This window comes from Thunnus maccoyii, chromosome 2 (genome assembly GCF_910596095.1).
Source record: "Thunnus maccoyii chromosome 2, fThuMac1.1, whole genome shotgun sequence".
NCBI classification, from domain to species: domain Eukaryota; kingdom Metazoa; phylum Chordata; class Actinopteri; order Scombriformes; family Scombridae; genus Thunnus; species Thunnus maccoyii.
Genome location: NC_056534.1, coordinates 6143028 through 6166019, shown reverse-complemented (window position 1 = coordinate 6166019; position 22992 = coordinate 6143028). Strand labels below are relative to the sequence as shown.

At 38.0% G+C, this 22992-nt stretch overlaps 2 protein-coding genes across 2 annotated transcripts in view; both read left to right on the top strand.

The window, feature by feature from the left end:
• Positions 1–19: 19 nt before the first annotated feature.
• yju2b (YJU2 splicing factor homolog B) lies at positions 20–4893 on the top strand. The gene is made up of 10 exons (XM_042394159.1): positions 20–101; positions 801–841; positions 951–1004; positions 1101–1183; positions 1982–2037; positions 2135–2195; positions 2337–2479; positions 2701–2873; positions 3049–3187; positions 4079–4893. The coding sequence occupies exons 2-10, from the start codon at positions 839–841 to the stop codon at positions 4582–4584; spliced, it is 1218 nt and encodes a 405-aa protein (XP_042250093.1). The 5' UTR covers positions 20–101; positions 801–838; the 3' UTR covers positions 4585–4893.
• Positions 4894–7234: 2341 nt separating this feature from the next.
• LOC121882871 (complement C3-like) overlaps positions 7235–22992 on the top strand; it is a 35130-nt gene continuing 19372 nt past the window's right edge. The window contains exons 1-19 of the mRNA XM_042391364.1: positions 7235–7258; positions 7747–7814; positions 8381–8422; positions 9476–9668; positions 11288–11453; positions 11768–11838; positions 12079–12170; positions 13178–13260; positions 13443–13530; positions 14597–14699; positions 15956–16070; positions 16725–16840; positions 17019–17162; positions 17838–18053; positions 18173–18373; positions 19143–19298; positions 19846–19975; positions 21293–21361; positions 21870–22175. Coding sequence (XP_042247298.1) covers positions 7235–7258; positions 7747–7814; positions 8381–8422; positions 9476–9668; positions 11288–11453; positions 11768–11838; positions 12079–12170; positions 13178–13260; positions 13443–13530; positions 14597–14699; positions 15956–16070; positions 16725–16840; positions 17019–17162; positions 17838–18053; positions 18173–18373; positions 19143–19298; positions 19846–19975; positions 21293–21361; positions 21870–22175 — 2383 coding nt within the window. The remainder of the gene's footprint in view (positions 7259–7746; positions 7815–8380; positions 8423–9475; positions 9669–11287; positions 11454–11767; positions 11839–12078; positions 12171–13177; positions 13261–13442; positions 13531–14596; positions 14700–15955; positions 16071–16724; positions 16841–17018; positions 17163–17837; positions 18054–18172; positions 18374–19142; positions 19299–19845; positions 19976–21292; positions 21362–21869; positions 22176–22992) is intronic.

Sequence of the window (22992 nt, the reverse complement as noted above, 5' to 3'; positions counted from 1 at the left end):
GCGTGACGCCACTTCCACTCCGGATGTTACGTCTTAATTACCCATCGGTCCTCTGATGTTTGATTGTTGACTGTTTCTGCAGTTAGCTCACAAGAGCTTTTGTAAGTACTGTGAGATTTTTACGTAAAAAGTACACATGACAGCTCCACATTTCAAAATGACAGCACAAATGATTGTGTTTGCAGTTTCCGTTCAGTTACACGTTGTTCATATTTGGACGCAGACGACGCTAACGTTAGCTAACGTTAGCATGTTGGCTAATGCTAGTTTGCGTTTAGGTCATATGTAATGAGAAAACGTCACAGCACGCTCTTTGCAAAAAAAAAAGTCAGTTTATGTTTTCATACAGACCACCTTCTGTTCACAACACAAGCCTTTACGGTCGACATACACTTGTATTCACATTATACACCTTACTAAGTTACTCCAACACAGCTTGACATCAGAGACATTCATTCCTCTGAGAGACTTTAAAGTTTTATTAGCTGATATTCTCTTGTGATCTCTTTTGATTGTGTCTGTGAGTGTGTATGATGATTGTTTAGTGATGGGAACGAACGGTCTTATCGTGATCCTGTGTAAATGTAATCTTTTCTCATGTCTCTTGTGCAAAAGATATCTTGATCTCAGTGAGATTCCCTGAATAAATAAAGCTTAACTAACTATAGTACCGGAAACCGGATTTCCCCCCCAGTTCTGAGTTTGCATGAGGAACTTATGAATCCAACCTATCCTGTTATCTGAAGCTATATCAACATGGTGTCAGTGACATAACTTCTTTTTTTATCTTGTGAAAAAAGGTTGGATCCATTAGTGGTGTGGAGATCCAGACGTCACTATGGTAAGCCATGATGAGTATTATTCACCTGTGTCTGTCAAGTTACAAAGATATTTAAATACTCAGAATGTGCTCTTTACTAACAAAACAGACTGTACTGTTTTTTTGACAGGGTGAAAGAAAAGGAACAAACAAATACTACCCTCCGGATTTTGATCCTGCCAAGGTTTGTATGACCACACAGACAAGAGTTTTCAATCTTTTTAGCTCAACTTTGTGTGTATAGATCCTGACTGACATCTCCATCATTCTTTGCCTTTAGCATGGATCCCTCAATGGCTACCATAAAACTCATGCTCTGCGGGAGAGGGCCAGGAAACTGTCCCAGGGCATCCTCATCATCAGGTCAGTACACACATACTGTAGAAATGATAAACTGATGTTGACTGGAGATTGAAAATGATAAATGATATCATTTGAAATCCAGCTTCTGACATGTTATTCGATAAGTTAAATTCATTTGGTTTGACCGGTTATCATCTCCAAAATACATATTTATAGAAGCAAATGACATAATATGCTGATAAAATAATGCTGATAGACAAAGAAAAGAAGTAACTTGGAGTTCTTTTATTTCAGAGCTTCAAATATGCTTTATTATGATAATTTTCATACAATATACAGTAAACACAAAATTACCAATATGGTGCAATTAAGCACACACATCCATACCTCTTTCTCTAAACGAAGACACAAACGGGGGAGATCCAACTCTTGTAATTAAACAATTCATAGGTTAGGGTGAAAGTCCATGAGGGATGACGAGTAGCAGATAGTTAAAATCTTTGTGTAAAATAAAATAAAATAAGTAAAGAGTAAAAGTAGTGCAGATATACACACATCTAAACACTGTATAAATACACATACAATATAAAAAAGTAAACAGATACATTTAGATAAACTTAGCTACCTCCCAAAAAACAAGGAAAGGCCCCTAAATTTGATAGCTTATAGCAAGCTTATCTTTTACAACATGCCTTATTCTGTCAGTGTATAGTATGTCAGTAAGTTCATTCATCCAATTAAAAACTGTGGAAATAACCTTTTTTTATTCCAAATGAAGCAGTTTCTTTGCTGTGATTAAACAATAAGAAAGAAGTTGAATTGAATGTATGTTTTAACTGACTGTTTTTGTCCATAAAGGTTTGAGATGCCCTACAACATCTGGTGTGATGGCTGTAAAAATCACATCGGCATGGGTAAGCTGGGAGAATTAACTTGGCCCTTTTAGTCGGGGTCAGTCTCACATGATGTTGTCTGACACATTTCTATAACAGAGATTTTCTTCTCGTACAGGGGTCCGTTACAATGCTGAGAAGAAGAAAGTGGGGAACTACTACACCACGCCAATCTACAGGTAAACACAGATGGACTGAGTTGACGTGAACTGAGCCGTGTGACGCAGTTTAAATGATGCCTCTGACAATAAAAGTGTCTAAAAAAATTTAATCACAAATCAAGAATTTAAAATATTAATGTTTGTTGACCTACCCACCAGGTTTAGGATGAAGTGCCATCTGTGTGTTAACTACATCGAGATGCAGACGGACCCGGCGACCTGCGACTATGTGATCGTGAGCGGGGCAAGCAGGAAGGAGGAGCGCTGGGACATGGCTGAAAATGAGCAGATACTCACCACAGGTACAAATTCATGTTTATAAATCAAAAGAAAAATGACTTGTTTAGTTCACTTTCTTTGAGCACAGTGACGATGCACATCCTTGAGGATATAAGGACATAAAGGTGTCTTTTGCTAATGTCTTTCTCTCAAGGGTTGATATTATTTTTTTTATGCCACCTGCTCTTCTTTGCATGCTTGTTCTCTTTTCTTAAACAACTCTCTCCTGCGTCTCTCTGGACAGAGCGGACAGAGAAGGAGAAGCTGGAGACGGATGCCATGTATAAGCTGGACCACGGTGGGAAAGATAAGGAGAAGCTTACGAAGGCTCTGCCCTCACTGTCCGAGATTCAGGACTACCAGTCTGGCTGGAAGGACGACTTCCAGCTCAACAGCTCCCTCCGCAGGAAGTTCAGAGTAAGATATTGATCTCTTGTGTAGGTATCTGCTGTATTAATGCTATCCAAGATAATGTTCCTGTGCTGAATTTCCTCTGAAATACTAATTTGCATACAGTAGACTGACATATTTTGAGATTTTTTTTTTGCATTGCATCACCAAACTGAGGACTCTGTTTTACTTTGTGATGCAGACAGAGAAGAAAGTTTTGGCTGAGCAGGAAGAGAAGGACAACGCGGTGAGAATGAGGACCAACCTGTCCATCCCACTGCTGCCGGAGAAAGAGGAGGACAAGAAACTGGCAGCACTGCTCACCTACCAGGCTCCTGACTGTAAGCAGCAGATATGGGTTCTTCTCTCACATACACGACTGATTTAAGTAGAATTTAAAAATATTCACTGACTGCATTTGACCTTTGACCCCACCTTACTTGCAACAACAGCTCTTCTTTTTAAAAATTAGGAAAATCATTCTTCTTTGGACACAGTCCTCAAGCTGCATTTGAAAAAAATGCAGTAACTTTTAACAATTTGTAAGAAATGAATACATTTTAAAAGAATGTCTGTATCAGCCGGAAATCTGTCAGAAATCACACAGATGTGACAGGGTCGCATAATTTATTTTAACTACACACTACATGCAAATTTGTAATCTGTGGCTGAATATGGATCAGTGTTTGATAGACAATCGTGGGATATGTTTGCTAGAATTGCACTACATCTTAAAATCCCTTTTAATATTGTGAGTGAGGTTGTAAAAATAATCTTGACTACATCATATATATCCCATATCAGCTTGTTAAAACCCTTCACTATAGCTCTGATGTTAACTCAGAGTGAAATATTCAAACCCAAAACTCAAACTTCATGGAATCTAATAAAAATATTCTTGATTTCTTGTGCATTATTTTAGACACCTCTCTCCAGAATTCAGCCCAACATTTTTGTTTCTTCCACTAGAATTTAAAACAATCATTTGTGAATTTGAACAAAGATTTTTATGCACAGCATGAATTTGCACTCAGTTGAAGAGGTTAATGAGAAAATAGCAAAATAGTAGAAGATACCTTGTGAAGAAATCCTTTTTCTTTTAAAAAAAAACAACCTTCACATACATTTTTGACATTTTTCTAACTAAAGCCATATTAATTGGACCACAGCTTGTACAAAAAATTGAATTCTAAAAATATCTTCTTTATTATTCCCCTCCCCTCTCTGCTCAGCCTATGAGGACAAGAAGCACAGCAAGCGGAAACAGATCTCCTCTCGTTCATGGTTCAACTCCACCTCACCTTCACCAGGGGGCGCTGCTGGCAGTCTGCTGCACAAGCTGGGCCTGCAGGGGAAAGAAGCAGCAGTGGCTAAAGCTCTTAGCGCCTCCCACAGCCCCCTGATCCGCAAACGCACGGGAGGATCCGGAATCAAAACTAAACCCTGCGCCACCATCACCCACAGGGAATCAGACTTTGAAGTCAACACGTATGACAAAGATATTTCAAAGGTCACTCAGAGAGAGGAGGGACCGAGTACGGTACCAACACAAGTGGGAAAAGAAGTAACAGAGACGAATGACAGTGGATGCAGGGAGGTTAAAATCACAGAGGAAGCGGATAAAGAACTGACAGACGCAGAGGACTTTGGGAAGAAGAAGGAGCAGGACAGAAGTTTTGGAACAGTCACATCCCTGGTGGCAGACTACAGCGACTCCGATTCAGACCCTGGACAATGAGGTTGAATGAAAAGTGTTATTTTGTGAGAGTGAAACAGCCACGGACTGATCATAATAGAAATATTCGGTTTGTTTGTTTTGTTTTTTAAACACAATGTGTAAAATAAGATTTTAATTTTGAGCTTGGTAGCCTGCAGAACTCAGTGTCATACATGTGTTTTATGAAGACAGACTGTGTAAACACTGCAGACCCAGCTGAAAATGTTTGATTAAATTGATTTTCTGTTTCATATGCCCACAGATGTGTGATCTGACAACAAAACTGTCAGGAACCTTGTAAATTAAATGTTAAATATAGTTTAAACTGCAGTTAAAATGTTGTTTGATGAGTTTAAATATCATTTGTTAGCAGAAATTGTTGCAACTATCTACATCATCCAATGGTGAATATCTGGTTTTGGACTTAGTATCATTAACAGTATCTCCAGAAATAATTCATTCATAAATTATTATTAATAATGATTAGAGTCAATGCATAAATTGCTCCACTGTGCGAACTCACCCACAGACTAAGACAAAGCAAAATCTGACCTTTTTAAGAAGAGTAGCATGTTATATTATTGACATTTAGGGCTGAATTATTTTCATTATTGATTAATCTGCAGATTATTTACTTGGTTAAATGGTTAGTCTATGAAATGATAAAAAAAACTGTGAAAAATTGCTTTCACAGTTTCTCAGAGCCCACAGTGATGTCTTCAATTTGTTTGCTTTGTCTGAGTGACAGTCCGATACTTTAAGATGTTCCATTTACTCATATATGACAAAAAAAACCCCCAAAACAAAACAGAAAACCGTCACAAGCAGGTGCTGATTAATTTTCTTTCAATTTATTAATTGACATATCAATGCAGAGCTATTGACGTTATCTGCTGTTACCATTGCTTCCACAGTTTCATGAGTATTCAAGTAAATTTGGCAACATTTTTAAGGAGTAAGTTACACCAGAGAGGTAAATTCTAGCAATTTACCACAAAATAACTCCTGGAATCCATTGGACACCATGATGCATTAGTTTCATAAAAGGTTTCTATTACATTTAAATTTTTAACTTTTTTGCACAGTGCAGTTTATACAGCTTCTTCCTGTGTCACTGTTCTGAAAGCATCATCGCAATTTTCAGTGTTAACAGCCCTTTAACCCCCACACAGATGTTTTCAGTTGTTGTGGCTGATAGGAACTCAAGTCAGGTTGGAGTTGGGTGTAGCTATGCTTGAATTACATGATGTCATAAATTTCTATGTACTGGTAAGAATGATGACAGTGTAAGAGGAAAGTGAAGCAGTCCTGAGAAGCAACCTAATCAGGTTGGCTGTACCATGGGGGTTTAGGTGCTTCAATTACACCACTATAAAGTCTTTAAAGGGGACATATACACATTTCTAGGTCTGTGTTTTTATTCTGGGGCTCTACTGCAATATCTTTGCATGATTTACAGTTAAAAACTCCTGATTTGTCTTATACTGGCCCTTTATGCATGCCCTCAGTTCGATCTTGTCTGAAATACGTGAGTGGACAACAACATAAGCGACAAGGCTGCAGAACCAACAGCCATTGGCGGCCATGTGTGAACAATCTGGCATCAGTTTGATGGGGAAGTAACACCAAGATTGCAAACGGAGCGTTCAGGGAAGGCAGGCAGCATTTTTACATACGTTCACCCTCAAGTTTTGGACCTTTGATCACGTTTCACATAGAGATCTGACATAATAACAGTATAAAAAGGACAGAAAATCAAAGCAGGATAAGTCCCCTGAAAAGGTTTTGGCATCTATATTTGAATGATGAGTGACAGCAACTCAGATCTCTGTCAGAATCTCAAATCGATATTGCTGGGCATTTTATATATTGTTTCTCCTGAAATGACCTGTGTTGCACTGTGGAGATTTTGTAATGATGATCGTTAGAACAATCATTAGCTGACAGCTAATGTTGCAGCAGCGTCGCCCTCTAGTGGGCGCTGTTCTGTGCCTAAATCCAAACATGGCTTAGATAATATAACTTTGAAAAAAAGATGCTTTCTCCACTAAAATGTGGTCATAAATGGTTGTGATTTTTAATTAGTAAGTATGGAAAGGCAAGTTTACATGTAAAATATGTACCTTCAACAGGGAAGCATTTCAAAGTGCTGTACATAAAACATAAAAGGCAAGATGTAAAAGAAAGACAAGACATCAAGTAGGATTTAAAAGAGTTAAATAATAGACGTTATAATAAGCTAAAAGTAGAATAAGACATAAAACAGGAGAATAAAAGCTACAGTGCAGCTATGTGTAGAGAGAAAAATAAATTTAATAAAATGTATTAAAAGGCAGCGGCAAACAGAAAAGTCTTTATCCTTGATTTAAAAGAACTGAGAGTTGCAGCAGACCTCCAGTTTTCTGGGAGTTTGTTCCAGATATGTGGTGAATAAACCTGAACGCTGCTTCTCCATGTTTAGTTTTGACTCTGGGGACAGAAAGCAGACCTGAACCAGACAACCTGAGAGGTCTGGATGGTTCATAATGTAGATAGACACATCAAATAAATATTTTGATCGCATATCATTCAGCACAGGGGAGATCAATTCATTGGCAAACTGGTTTGGCCGCATAGACTACTCCACGTTGGAAATGATGATGAGTATTGGGGTAGTTTCTGTTAAATAAGGATGAAGGATTTTATTGAAATAAAGGTACTTTGGAGGGTTATGTTGGTTCAAATAGTTAACTCATTCCATACAAGAATTTGTAGTTTGTTTTTGTGTCCGAGCACTATTATTGATCAGAAACATTAGTCCCTCTTCTTCCTGTTGACTGTACATAGTCTGATGAGGAAGGAGGGGGTTACGGCTCTGTTTTAACAGTTGATTGTCTCTCCGGTGGCCACAGTTCACTGAGGCTCCCTGTCAGTCAACATGGGTTGGTGGACACTGCACAACATTTTATTTCTTATGCTTCTCTGCAACTCCAACGGGTGGCTTCAGGATAGAATAACTTTAGAAAGGTAAGTTCTTTTTGCTTTAACATTTTCTGCTGACTGTTAGGACAGTTTATATTATTGAAGTGTTACCTACTAATGAAGTTGTGTTCTTAACAGACCCCGAGGTCGACCCCCCTGGTTTGACAGGTAGGTGTGCACACAGAGATCATATGCACAGTTGCAACTTTTAGTCTCTGACAGCTTAAGTTATTATTTCTGAATCTACTCCCCAGATTTCAGCCAATAAACAAATACTGGGACCTCCATTCGTAAGTAACCAAAGTGGACTTGTCTTAACAAAAAAATAAAAACAAATACTATACAATATGTATTTACACTGAACAGTTATTTTGTGACATCATCTGACATCTTTTGACGTGACTATATCAATAGCCCAAATTTCACAATATCAAGTTTTTTCCCAAGAAATCAATATTTGTCATTGTGGGACAGCTTTTAAATTTAAAGTTTATCCAGTGAAAAAAACACACTTTTCATTCACTATGAATGAAAAGTGTCGTACTAATTAGATGTATTATTATTATTATTATTATTATTATTATTATTATTATTGTCATTATTATTCAGTTGTAGGGGAAACTCCGGGGTACATTGTGTTTTACAAAAACATTAAAAAATAAATCACTTTTTTAAATGGGAATGTAAACTCAGTCACTACATTTTTCCCTCTCCTTGTTTCAATTTTGTATGTTACCTTACTGTTGTTTAATGCTATGTGACTTTCCAATACCACAGTTTGTTTGTTTGATCTGTACTCTTGTTGGCAACACTTGTATCATGACTAAAAATAAACATTTTTGTGTTTATTTTACAGTTTACCATCTGACCCGAAGCACAAAATCAGTTCTTCTGCAAGGTACAGTTGCTGATATGGTGTTGACTCTTACAACCATTAACAGTCAGAACAAATAATTCTCCTTCTTCAAGGACAGATTAAGTTTGACCTATCACTTTATATTCACTCTTACTTCTATTTTAGTACTGGCAGTTTTTAAAATTATTTTCTGACATCTTATCACTCATCAGTTCTTGTTTATTTCTCTATTTTCCATCCACAAGCTTTGTATTGTTCATCTTTTAAAGCAAAATTTAAAGGTGCAGTGTGTAGAAGTTGTGGTGTCTAGTGGAACGGACTTGGCAGAAATGGAATGTATAGTATGTTTTAATTAGTGTATAATCACCTGAAAATAAGAATCGTTGTGTTTTCGTTACCTTAGAACCACCTTATATCTATGTAGGGTGACCTATGGCCACCATAGGTTCTCCTACATTCTTGGAGGGGGAGGAGGGGTTATTTATTTTTTTTTAATTCAGTTGGTTGCAATCTGTAACCTCACCGCTAGATGCCACTAAATCCTACACACCGCACCTTTAACACATTTAAGTACTGGTGTTTATTTTCAGTCGTAATATTTGGAGCAGTAGTAGTGGCCTAATAGTAGGGTTTCTGGTAGCCACTTTCAGTTTCTGGCATCAGCCTATAAAATATTCACCCAGTTACTTTTTAATTGTAGAAAATAAATACCCTCTAGGTTGCTAAAACACACAAAAAAAAGTTCCCATAAAAATATTGAGGACATGACCTCAGTGTCCTTAATGGTAACTACAGCCCTGGTAGTATCTATAGTTGATTATGGTGACAGTAGTGTATTAGGCATTGCTTTTTTCATTTTACAGGTCACATATTTTTAGTAATTTCATAGTAAATTTCTTGAAAAGGAAAAGGAAGCTTAGGGAAAGAAGAGAGAGTGTTGTGAAAGTTGTGGTAGGGCTAGTAGATGTAGCAGTAGTTAGTGAAGTAGTACTAATGGTGATAGTGGAAGGAGTGTTAGTAGTCATTGAAATGTTTACAGTATCTAACAAGTTAATGACTCCTGCCCTGGTCTCGTATTGTGATGTCGTCCTGCAGGTTTACTCTGCTTGCTCCAGACCTGCTGAGGACAGACAGTCCGGAGAACATCTACCTGCAGTACGAAGGCAGTCTGTCCAGCCCTGTCACTGTCTTAATCTCCATCCAGGACTTCAGTAAGACAACCACGCTCCTCCAGGACTCCGTCAGACTCGAACCAGGAAATGGCTATCACGCTCTCAAGACTATACAGGTGACTCACCAGATCATAACTTTAGGTGCCATGGTCTGGATAAGTGACATGAGTATGTTTTGGTCAAAATGTCCTAACCTCCAGTTTGTCTTAAGTTTTTATAACATAGTATAATAATAATAATAATATTAAACTTTATTTATATAGGATTGTTCTTAACAACGTTACAAAGTGCCTAACAAAAAGAAAAGAAAATCAGACAAGGCAGATAAAAAGAAAGTAGAGACAATAAAATGAATGTAATCAAATAAATAAAAGTATATATCAAACATTTCCAAAAGCTTTGACAAAGAGAAAAGTTTTAAGAAGAGATTTAAAAGAAGCTAGCAAATTAGTGCATCTTTCTTCAGTAGGCAGAGAGTTCTATATTGTGGGACCTCTAATAGCAAATGCCTGATTACCCTTAGTCACCAACCGTGACCTGGGAGTAACCAGCAGGGCTCCATCTACGGATCTTAATGGCTGAGAGGGAATATACCAGGTCAATGAGTCAGAGATGTATGTAGGTACAAGGTCGTTTAAAGCCTTAAAATTGAGCAATAAGATTTTAAAATCATTGCAAAATTTAACAGGGCGACAATTTAGGCAGGCAAGCATGGGGGTAATGTGATCATGCCTCTTTGTTCCAGGAATAAGTCGAGTTGCAGTGTTTTGTACCAATTGGAGACAGTAGAGGGAGCTCTGGTTGATACATGAGTAAAGTGAATTGCAATAATTGAGCTGAGAATAAATGAAGGCTTGTAAAACTTTCTGTCTTTAGAGAGTATCTTGAGCTGGGGGAAACATGACTTGACAACATTTCTGACTTGATCGTTAAAACAGAGGCTAGCATCCCCCCTAGATTCCTACCAGCCTGCTTAATATTATTCGACAGATCACCAAGATTAGCACCAAAAGAGCTGATGAAATTTGGCTGACTGAACAGAATGACCTCAGACTTATTATCAATAAATTTAATGAAGTTTTGGGACATCCAGGAATTAATATCAGAGAGGCAAGTTCTGAGATTTGCTAGGCTGCTAGGATCTGCGAGTTGAATGTCGTCAGCATAAAAATGGCAAAGTACATCATGCTTCTGAATAACATGGCCAAGAAACAGCATGTATATAGGGAACAGAAGGGGACTAAGACATGAACCTTGAGGGACACCAAAACTGAGCCATTGAGGAAGTAGAGTTACCCAGAGCAATGGAAAAAAATCTGCTGGAGATGCATGAATGTAATAAGCTGACAGCTGCAATTTTGGAACAATGGCTTACTTATCTTGAGTATATTAGTGAACAAAACTGCCTCCTGACTGTTGAAGTATTTGGACTGGCAGCACAGTGACAGAACAGGCTCTGTAGTCAGAGACAGTTAAAAAGTTAGGTTATGCATATAATGACAATAATCCATCTTTCTACAGGACTCTAGTTGGGAAAATCATCTATCTCTAAACCAAGTGTCTTGTTTACATGATTAAGAAAACAGAAAGCTGATAGACAGAAAAACTGACAAGACAAAAAAATATATTTACCAGCTGCAGGTTAAAGGTCAACTGTCTTTATTGTGACTGATCCCCACTATGATTCTATTTCTAATTTTAAATATCTTCCTGTTTCTCATCTCATTTTTCCCAGCTGTCCTCGGACCATTTCGATCGTGAAGACAAAAAGAACCACTTTGTGTATCTGACCGTGAGGTTTGAGGACTATCACTCTGAGGAGAGGGTAATGATGGTGTCTTTTCACTCTGGATACATCTTCATCCAGACAGACAAACCCATTTACAAGCCTGGAGATACTGGTAAGGACTAAAAATAATGGTACTTGAATGACACAAGTGACCACAAATACTGTTTTTGGTTAAAACTGTTAAAATGGTTTGGTGGATATGTAAAAAGAGCAACTATTTTATTTCTCCAGTCAAAGTTTAGCCATGATAAAAGCACCATTAGTGGTAGCAGTGTAATAATGATGATGCAACTTATATATACAAGCCTGAATAATGTTTGACTGATGTATTAAAAATTGAAAAATTATTTTACTTTATTATTTATTTTGAGTATTTTTCAGTCTGTTTCTTATACTTTTTCCCTTTCGCTGTTTCTTCCTTCTCAGTACGGTTCAGAGCCTTTGTGTCCTCTCCAGCCTTTAAGGCCTTTGACAGCTCTATCACAATAGATATCCAGGTAAACAAATAACGATACATTATCGCTGAAATGTAAAATGTGTGTACATAATTTTGTAATAAACAAAATGCTTAAAAGAGAGTCTTTTTCTAAAAGAGAATGGGAAACATTGGAAGATTTTTTTTTTTAGATCTGCTGGAGGTACATGAGTTATCATGAGTTATAGGTTGTGTCAAAGCTTGTAATAACCTAATGGATTATTAAATTAATATTAGCTCAAATTACCTCTTTGTGTTACAGAATCCAGAGGGTGTGGTGGTTAAGCAGATCTTCAGAGTCAGAGCTGTTGATGGCATCCATAGGGAAACTTTCATTCTCTCCGAAATTGTCAAGTAAGATCAACTTGTTGGACTCCTTTTTAAAGACCTTCCAACACCTAGAGGATTAGAGGTGTTGACATTATTCATTGAGGGACGGTTAGTCAAGAATTCACACTCTCATAGATTCTTGTCTCAGCAGAATTTATTGAGAAAACTCAGAGTGTTCAGAATAACCCAGAAGGCCCAGGATTTTTCAACACCTCGCTGGTCACAAACATGTTTATTTTAGGCCTCCACCTGCCCCAGTTAAGGCTTTGTAATATGCTGTGGATGTACACTAGGGTGACTAAATTCACTTTACTGAAATACCTCAACTGAAGAAAATAAGTTTTTTTTTTTCAGAATAATTCTATGTGATTAAAAGTTCAAGCCACATTTTGTAGCATTTATCGTGAACAGAAGAGACTGTGATGGACAGATAACCTAAAGGGCATTAGGGTAAATCCAAGGCCACATCAAAACAAGTCAAACAAGTGAAAGTTCCTTTTTTTTTTCTTTCCCAAAAAAGACGCAACTGTACCTGCCAAAAAATCCCCCAAAAACATATGATTGACCTGATTACATGGAGCATTTTAATGTTATAAAATAAGCAATTTTAAGATTTATTTAAGACAATTGGCAGTATGTAGACAGCATTTACACTGCATTTAAATTAAAAAAGCAGTAGTAGTTTGGTAGTAGTAGTGGGGCACTTTTCTTCCTGTGGAAATTAAGCTACAATTTTTAGAGCTTTTGGCAAATGTGAAAGGAGTGAAGGGCGACAGGATTTATGGGTAAAGTAGTTTTGATTTCTAGAAACTCTGCCTTTACAGTAATATCACTAGTGCGATATTGAGGCTGCTCCCTGTAGTGACCATGCTTTCACTTTTTTACAGCCATCAATAAAGGGATCATAATTATTTTCCAATGATAGATTGGTTTTTCTAAATTACATGTAACACATAAAAGGCCAAAGAATATCCCTCTGTTTTATGTGCTATCTCTAATATCTCTAATATCTAATTGATTGTCTGTGACAGTGAAGGAACATGGACGGTGGTTGCCAAGTTTGACCACCGGCAGCAGAACACATTCACCTCCCAGTTTGAAGTGAAGAAATACGGTAGGTCAAGTATAAATCGTGCTTGCTTTTGCTAATTATATCAGTAGCTAGAAATAATTTTTGTCAAGTATGAATCACATTTTCTTCAACTCTGAATGTCACATTTTGGAACAAAGTGATTCATAGGCTCTCCAACTGTGTGATACAGTTACTCTTTATTTTTATGGTGTATGGTGTTTCAGTGCTCCCAGCCTTCAATGTTACATTGACACCCAGGAAGTCCTTCCTCGACCTGGATGACCGTGAGCTGGTAGTAGAGATCTCGGCCAGGTCAGTCCAATACACAAACCCTTATTTACTGTTGCACTGCAATTTATAATACGGTACATCTCTTGGCCATATTTATTCATTTAAGTGAGCCATGACCCACACTGCTACTGATCAAAGTTTAGAGGGGATATGTTATGCTTTTTGTAATTTTCTGTTATTTTTATACTGTTATGATGTTGGATAACTATGTTAAACATGGTCAAAGTTCCAAAACCAGGGCTTCAACCTGTTCTGAATGCTTTGTTTGCAATGTTAACTCTATTTCCCATTGAACTCCCATCGTCCATGCATTCCCACAAAACAGCCGTCCGTTTTGTAGTCTTTGTTGCTAAGGTTGTTCCGTGGGTTTTTTGGGTTGTCTACTCGCATATTTCAGGACATCGGGTGAAGGATGGCTGACAGAGACAGAACTGAGGGGCCGCATAAAGAGCCAGCATAAGTTAAATCATGAGCTTTTATTCTATTAGAGCCCCAGAATATTAATATAAACCTGGAAATTTGATGATAAGCCCCCAATTCACTCTATAGCCTAAAGCCCTACTAATCCTGTGCTAAATTTAACTTAAACCCAAACTTAACTTTAACCTTAAGTCTAAAACCATGTGCTCATCCTTAACCAGCCTCTGAAATAGCCAGGACTTGCAAAATCGTTCTTACAATGACATTGGTTTGTCTTTCGGAAACCACAAACCACAACTTTTTCTTTTTCAAAGGAAGAGTAGCTGTTGAGCGGGTAACCACTAATAGGGATCCAAATATAAATAAGTAGATAAATAAAGGCACTCACACACTTTATTTGATGACATGGGGATTTACCCTTATAAAGAAGAAATAAAGAAAATATAATATTGAAATTTTAAACTGGCCTGGTGGTTAAGACACGCACCATATAACAGCAATGTTTTTGCATGTCGTACCCTTATTGCTTCTCTTTCTGTGTGTTTCCTGTCTGTATCTTCCCTGTCAGTCTCTCCAGTAAAGGTGAAAATACTAAAAATAATATTTAAATAAAAGCATGAATAAAAACCACTGATTGTTTACTAACCGTTGTTGTGACTGTGTTCAGGTACCTATATGGGGAGTCGGTCCAGGGGACGGCCTATGTAGTGTTTGGAGTGAAGACGAACAACGAGATGAGAAGGTTACCTTCAGTGAAGCAGGTGTCAGATGTAAGTCACTGCTCCATCCAAAAATTCACCAACTGTTGTCACTGATTTATGGGTGCCGCCATTAAGATTTAACCTTGTAAAGGAAGAATGTACGCCATCTCCCTGCCACATTTATGAGCTATATAATAAGTTGTTGGTGCTAAAAATATTACCAAACATATTTTTGGTACCTTTATCATTCTTTGGCATTAAGATGCTCTCTGGGATTAGTGCTAAGCAAAAACTGCTGTGGTGTTTTTCCCCTGTCAGTGTAATAATGTACAGCATACAGTGATGTTTTTTTTTCTTTGAAAATTAGATTTTCTATAAGTGGCACTCTTCTGTTAATCTGTTCAGCCATGCCATTGTTGCTAATGCTAATTAACCAGTTATTCTGTGTATTCCTCACAAACTGTTGTTGCCCCTGTTTGTGTACAGTAAGCTTTGGGTTGAGGTTTTGATAAGCCAATACATTCATTGATTTTTGACCAATAAGGGGTCATAAAGGCTCCAAAACAAACTCACGAAAATACGGCCTTTATATACGTTCAGCTTATTATGTTGATAAGGCTAATCAGAGTCCTGTTTTCTGTCCACCTGAATGTACGTCCAACATTCAAGCCGCTTTTTTAGATCTGTTGTGGTCTTGACCAACTAGGGAGAAAAACATCTTGAGCTGCCAGATGTTTTGACTTTCTTCATTAGCTAGTCGCACTAACTTTGTCTGCTGTTATAGTGCTGGTAGCATATACTTTGCTTTGAGCTTGTTTGCTGGAAATGGCTGCCTATGGTTTTATATCAGGAGCCATGAGACTTAACCATGCAGTCTGTGTGCAACTGGAGAACCAAAACAATGAGCTAAAGGACGCTAAAAGCTACAGACATCTACAGAATTACATTTTAAGTTTCTGTGAGTTCAGCACTCTGAGTGAAACTTTCACATCAAACAGAGTTATTTGATTCAATATTGATATCAAAAGTTGTATGTGAAAGTTTATTCTTGAACTTACGGTCCACTCAGTAGCTTTTTCTGGAGCTTTCAACCCCATCTTATAGTTGTAAATAAAGGGTGAAGTTAGTAGTAAGTATTGCATACTGTATGAAGACAGTGAGGTGCGGTTGGAAGCTGTAGACAAAGCCTGAAAGCTGGCTGAGTCAATTTTCTTTGTGAAAATTGAAAATACTGGTTATAGTTCTGTAAATTATCAGTAACAGTGGCAAAATAACAAGTATTTCTATTGACTGTTTTGTAAAATTACTCTCTGTGTCTCTTGTAGCTGGATGGAGGAATCATCAGGCTGAGCATGGAGGAGATCAAGAGAACTTTTCCTGACATCAGATCTTTGGTGGGCGACTCTGTGTATGTCAAGGCCTCTGTCCTCACCAAGTCAGGTAAGCACTTTATGGTTTTGGTACACAGGAAAAAAGACCAGAAAGTCAACCCCTTGACCAATGATTTTCCATCAATAAAATCAGTCATTATATCAGTTGTTGCTCAGTTTGTTGATGTTTTTCCTAGGGAGAACAAACTCTTCAAATTGCCAAAGTTAGACCAGTGTTTATTTTATCTGCCCTACAGGACACAGTGATTGCGACATCTGTACAGTTCCATGTTTGATGATGTGTATCAACATGCCCTTTGGCCCGTTGGACAAACTAAAGTCATCAAAAGCTTTCCTCTGTGTCACAATTCTGGGGGAAATGTGGGGCATGTTAGTGGTGTTGTGTGGAAAAAAAAAAAACAACTCAAAATTAGTTTTTCATTTTTCAATATTAGATAACTGACAGACTGAGTACTTCCAAGCCTTGGATGGATATGAAACTTTCTCTGTCAGACACTGCATTAAAAAAATACAAGAACATTTTTTACCCAATAAATACATAATTTCCTCTCAGGAACTGTAAAAAAAATCAGTAAGAAATGTTTATAGAGTGACATGGTATGAAAAACTCAAAATCTTTGAAACAAAGTTAAACAGATTATTCAGGGTTGTGGCTATTAAGAGTTATTTGCTGCTGTTTGACCCTGTTTTGTGTGCTGTACAGGCAGTGACCTGGTTGAAGCCCAGAAGACCGGCATTAAAATTGTGGAGTCTCCTTATGTTGTATCCTTTAAAGACATATCAAAGTACTTCAAGCCAGGTCTACCCTTCGACTTCACAGTAAGGACTCCTCTATCTACTGTAGTTTATCTTACGTAAACTGGATATTTTTTATGGCTCCAGTAAAAACAAACATCCCAAGCTGGATGCTCTGTGTGTTGTGTTTATGTGTTCTCTACCTCAGTCACTCTTAGTAAATTAAATAAAATCACACAGAAATTCTTCCCAACCTGTTCAGATCCAGGTTAGCCACCATGATGGTTCCCCAGCCCGTAACGTCCCGGTAAAGCTGAATCTGCTGGACGAGCCCCTGGTCGTCAGCTCCGGCACAGCAAGAGCTACCATCAACATGCCCAACGATCAAAGCCCAAAAACCATCATTGTAAGTATGACTGCATGTTACTTTTACTCAGTTATACAGAGCCTCAACCCACCTGCAGCTGGGTGGGCATGGATTTAAAAGCAGACAGTTTGGCATGGCTATGCTAAAATATACTTTGCATGTGTTTGTTGTAACAGTACATTGAAACTTTATGGTGCTTATGTTGAGTTAAATATTTGAACCCTTGATGCCATTACATTACATACATAGCTGCATTATTAAATCAAATGGAAATATTCTAGATGTGTTGTACATCATTTTAGAGACATTATGCCTTAACAGTTGGTATCTCTGGAAACTTTGGGTTGTAGACTAGAATTTGAAAGGATTTTTTCTGAGGTTTTAAACAGTTCTTGAGTGTACAACATGCATTTATGGTCTGGCGTATGTTGTTGAAAACTATTTTTTGAAGTGAAATTAAAAAAAAAAAAAAAGTACTAAGGTGGTGGTGGTGGTGGTAAAAGGCAGAAGGTAATTGTGGACATCTCTATCAAACACCCTTCAGATATATAATGGCGGGTTTGTGATCTTCATTCCATGTTATTTTAATGGTTTTAATGGTTTAATGTTATTTTTATGGTTTTGTTAGTTTTTGAACAGGAAATATATCTATGGAGTAATGGAGACAAATTTGTCATAAACCTTAATGTAGTTCTTGTTCTGTCTGTTTCTCAGGCTGAGACCACACAGGCCGGCCTGAGACCAGAGCAGCAGGCCAAACAACAGGTCAATGTTCAGCCCTATGTCCCCTATAGCATGAGCCAACGGAATTACCTATACATCTCCACTGGGACCAATATTGTGTCTGTAGGGGACAGCCTGTCCATGTCACTGACCATCAGTGCTGCAGACCAGGACCACAGAGACCTCATTAAGCAAATCACCTACATGGTGAGACAGGCACATCCGTTTTTCAGCACAGAACATTTTCAATACATCAATGAAATAAAAAAAATGGAAAGAAAAAAAATGCAATCATGACTTTCTTTCAAAACTTTTGTCTCTCTCAGGTGCTCAGTAAAGGCAAAATCATCCTTGCTAAGCGTGTGGATGTGACTGGTCACGTGTCAACCCATGTCAGGCTGACGGTCACCTCGGAGATGATGCCGTCGTTCCGTTTCGTGGCGTTCTACACCATTCCCTGGTCCAGGCGTGAAGAGGTGGTGGCTGACTCTGTGTGGGTGGATGTGGTAGATTCCTGTGTTGGAGGGGTGAGTGATCAGCTCAGTCTCAGAGGTCACTGAAGGAGCTTATAGAGATTGTTCTATAGCTGAAAAAGTTACAAGTTCAATTACAAAAACCTCACAGTGTGTGTCTGTCAACATGCAAAAAGTGTTCGTATGCTAGACTGCAAGGCTCAGGGCTATAGCTGTCAATTTACTATTTTTTTTCTTGTTGTCAACAAAGCTCATATGCAGAGCCAAACCAACAATGAATTGATCTACTTTAATAATATCTACTCTAATAAAAAAAAAGTATTGTGTGTGTATCCAAAGCCTGATATATCTTATTCCTCTGTGCTGTAGACTTTTGTTCTCCAAAAAACTATTAAAAACATGTCCAGTAGTCACAATGCTGCACTGGATGACATGTTCCTTCATCACAAAGAGTTTGGTCAAGTTAGGTTGTTTAGAAATGACTAAAGAGTAAAGACTAAAAGCAGTGATCACATTTTCAGTCGCTGGAAAGTAGTTCTGTGTAAGGCAGATGCCACTGCATGAGAACGCGGTTCCGTTTGCAGAGCTTCACTAGCTTGTTGTGCTACGTATCACAACCTCTTGACTTTGTGCTACATTATAAATGTCTCAAAGAACTTAGGTACAAAGTCAAAAGCTTGTGATATGTAGCACATGGTTGCATAACTTTTTGAATATGGCCAATATTGGTCTGTTTCTGTTCTTTCTTCATTATGATTTTTTTTCCATTATGATCTTGTATTTATCACTGTGTCAATGCATTTTTATGCATTTTCTCTTACAGCTTAAAGTTGGGCCGGTGGACGGCATACCTCGTGACTACGAGCCAGGGAAGACCTTTGATTTCAAGGTCAGAGGTGACCCAGGGGCAAAAGTCAGTCTGGTGGCTGTGGACAACGCTGTGTATCTGCTCAACAAGGACAGACTCACACAGAGGAAGGTGTGTATTTATTTGTATTTGAGGATGTGAAGTGAGGAGTGTTTTAGAATATCCATTACAGTAAATTACAATTAAGACTGTAAGCAACAATATAATAAAATAATAACAATAGAATATGTCTAAAAACTGAAAAATTGCAAAATTAAGATTTTTTTTTAACCAATTTACGAGGAAAAATATATACACATCTAAAAGATTCAAACAGGGATATTCATGGCAAAATGTAAAATCTGCAACTGTTTTATGACGCATATCTAAAAGTTTTGAGGAGCATAAAAGCAAGTTCTTTGTTTTCCACCTTGTAGTACATGAGCAAAACAAAGATGACAGATGACAATATAAATGGTCATCTTAGTCTCTCAATTTGCTTTCAAATTTTTCGCAGAAGTCATGCTTTCTTTGCACATATGTGTGAACAGTAAACATTAGTTTTAGGTGACATAATGGAAAACGTGATGGTGTCACAAGTTAACCATCATTAGTGCCCTACTGAAAATTGAATGCAAAGAGGCAAAAACATCAAGTCTCCTTTTCTTCTTTTGCTTAGATTTGGGACGTGGTGGAGCATGGCGACATAGGCTGCACGCGAGGGGGAGGCCGAGATGCCATGAAGGTGTTCACAGATGCAGGAGTGCTCTACACCTCCAGCGCTGGGTTCAAAACCCAAGCCAGACAAGGTACGTGAAGCTGGGTGTAGCTGCCTGCCCTTGTGTTGGGACAATTTAAGCTACTCTGATACCTTCAAAAGCAAGGCTTTAAAAAAACAAGGGTTGAGTTGACATATTGCTTTTCTCACCAATATTTGGCTTATCAGTTTAGTTCCCATTCAACACGCAGTTCTGATGACGCATACGTGCTCTGTCACTTCTCAAACAGACTGATTCACAGGATTACTCAACATGTTGTGATTTTAGCAAACTCTAGTAAATGTTCTCTTCATCCAGTATGCGGTGCATTGCAATAGTTTGTTGACTAGTATTGATTATTGATCCGATGTAAGAACATCTGCAGGTTTAATGGATGATGAGGTGGATGGGTACAAAATCTGTCTGGAAAATATTGATTGGTTATGAACTGGAGATACAAGTGAGTGAGACTTAACTGTTTGTGTTCTTTCTTTTTTTTGTTATTTTTCTTTAGATAAGAAAAATGGATGTAAAGAAAAGCATTGTTTGTGCAAGTTTTTTTTGTCAATACACTGGTACATACATGTACATGGTTATTATAGTTATAGCAATAAAAAAACTATCATGAATTGTTAAAGTCACAAAGTAGTTTTGTAGTCCCTCTTTGCCTGCGTGGCATCTGAAGTCCATGTTTACAGTGTGTGTTTACCGAAAGTGAAGCAAAACGGGACCTACTATGGGTGGGTTTCTAGTCTGATCTCTAAATAAGTCTGTATGTGAAACAGTCATGCTTTTATGTACACTCACCGAGCACTTTATTAGGAACACTTTTGCAATCTGATGCAATCCAATACAACAGCAGAAAGGTGATTATTCTACTTTATGTTCATTATTGGGGTCAGTGGCAGTACTGGACTGTATTATATTGAAAAGTGTTACTGATATTTTGCCCCCCTTATGTATGTTGAATTAACATTTTCAACACTTACAGGTAGTATGCATTGCTAAAGAGTCGTTTCAGGTAGTTTGTTGACACTTTCATCCAAAGTGACTTAATATGATTCACAAATTATTCACATTACAAGCAAGCAAAAGTCACTGTGGAAAACAGTAACTCATACTGAAGGTTGATACAATGACAATATTTCTTGAATTGACAGCTTGTTACTGACAGCAGTTATTCTGTGCCTCAGAGTTGTATTCTTGCCAGGATAGAGTTGAATCTGAAAATAATAAGAAGTAGTAGACATGAAGACTTGTTTAGAATTTGTTTGAAAAGTCTTAAATAGGAATCAGTTCAGGGTAAGGATATTGATCAATCACTTGATAAATAGGTAATTGTTTAAACTTCATCTCTCCTCTCCTCAGCCCTGCAGTGTCCAGGCAGTGCCAGAAGGAGACGCTCTGCCGAACTGTTACGACGTAAAGCCCAGCTGGGTGAGTGCTCTCTCATCACAGAGTGTTTGTTTGGCTCAGAACAGGTGGAAAGAAGCACTTCTTAGTCCTGACTGGTGATTTAAGCTACTGTTTTTAACAACTCTGTTTTAATCTCCGCCTTCTCTTACCTGGCTTTTTTCACCCACTATTTTAGCAACTACTTCTGTTAGCAACTGTAGCAGAACAATCAGAGCTTGTTTGACTGAATACAGCTTCCCGCTGCTACTGGAAATGTGGCCAATGAGAGTGCTGAGATTGAACCATACAGTAAAATTGCTCTAAAAACCAAAACAATTTCCTAAAAGAAGCTAAAAAGGTGCATAAAGCTGGCAAGTTTGGTGATAATTCTCAGAGTGGGTTCATCACTACTAGCTACCAACCAATTTTACATTACACAGCCTTTTCATTAATTGTTAAAGTAAAAAATATTGATTACTATATTACTAACACTGATTACTCCCTGCTGTCTTCCTCTCCTCCGCCCCCCTCCTCTCCTCTCCGCCTCCAGAGAGTCACTACAAGGAAAAGCTGCAGCACCGTTGCTGTAAGGACGGCCTGAGGGAGATCCCCATGCCGTACTCGTGCACGCGACGCTCCCTCTACATCACTGAGGGCTGGGAGTGCATCCGAGCTTTCCGCTACTGCTGCGCCACCTACAGGGACCAGGTGTTTGATACCGAGATTCCCACCACCCCACAACCCACCACCCCACAACCCACCACCACCCTTCCACCCAGGCCCACTTATCCATCATTTGATCGTAGTTTTATGGGTCTCGGCAGAGAGAGGATACCCCTCTCCCGGCACAACTTTGGTAATTACCTCCACCAGAGGCTTTGTCTTTTCAGTCCTGTTTGTTTGCTAGTTAGGAACACATTTTGAAAACTTTTAAAACACATTGCTTTGAAATTTGGTGGAAAAAGAGGTTGTTTATCATAGGTCAAGTGATTAGTTTTTGCTGGATGTCCAGGGATTTTTAAAGGAACACTGTGATTTAACATTTTTGAAGTTTGAAGTTTTTTTTTTACAAACATTTTATTTCCAAAATGTTACAGGGAGACACTTTTGATCCTATTAGCTAGTAAACACACTGCTAAATACTATGTGATACACAATCCAATTGAAGTGAGAGGCACTATTAATCCTATTGCTGGGAAAAAAGAGGGTTCAGTCAACTTTGATGCATATTTCAATGAAGTTTTCCATTCACCTTACAGTGATTGTTAAACTTGTTTTTCAGGCACACTGTATGTACTTGCTAAACAGTAAAGAGCATTATTAAATATTACAAATATAACAAATGAATTATTTCTACCACAAACTCTGAGGCAACAAATTCACCTCAGTTATAATAAAATTAAACACTGAATCACAAAAAGAAAACTACTGCTGTGCTGTTCTCTATGGTTTGAAACTTTCAGGAACTTCTGACCACAGCCTAACCAGTGAAAGGGAAGTGAAACACGATTTAGCCCACAGAGAGCAGGGTAGTAGCAGTATTACTCTCATTGCGGTTCAGTGCTTCCTTTGTTTAACCACTGATAAAACCAGCATGTCTCTTTAACGTCGGCCCAAAGAATCTCTCTAGAACTGTCATACAATAGCAGGAAATTGATTTTGTTGATTTTATT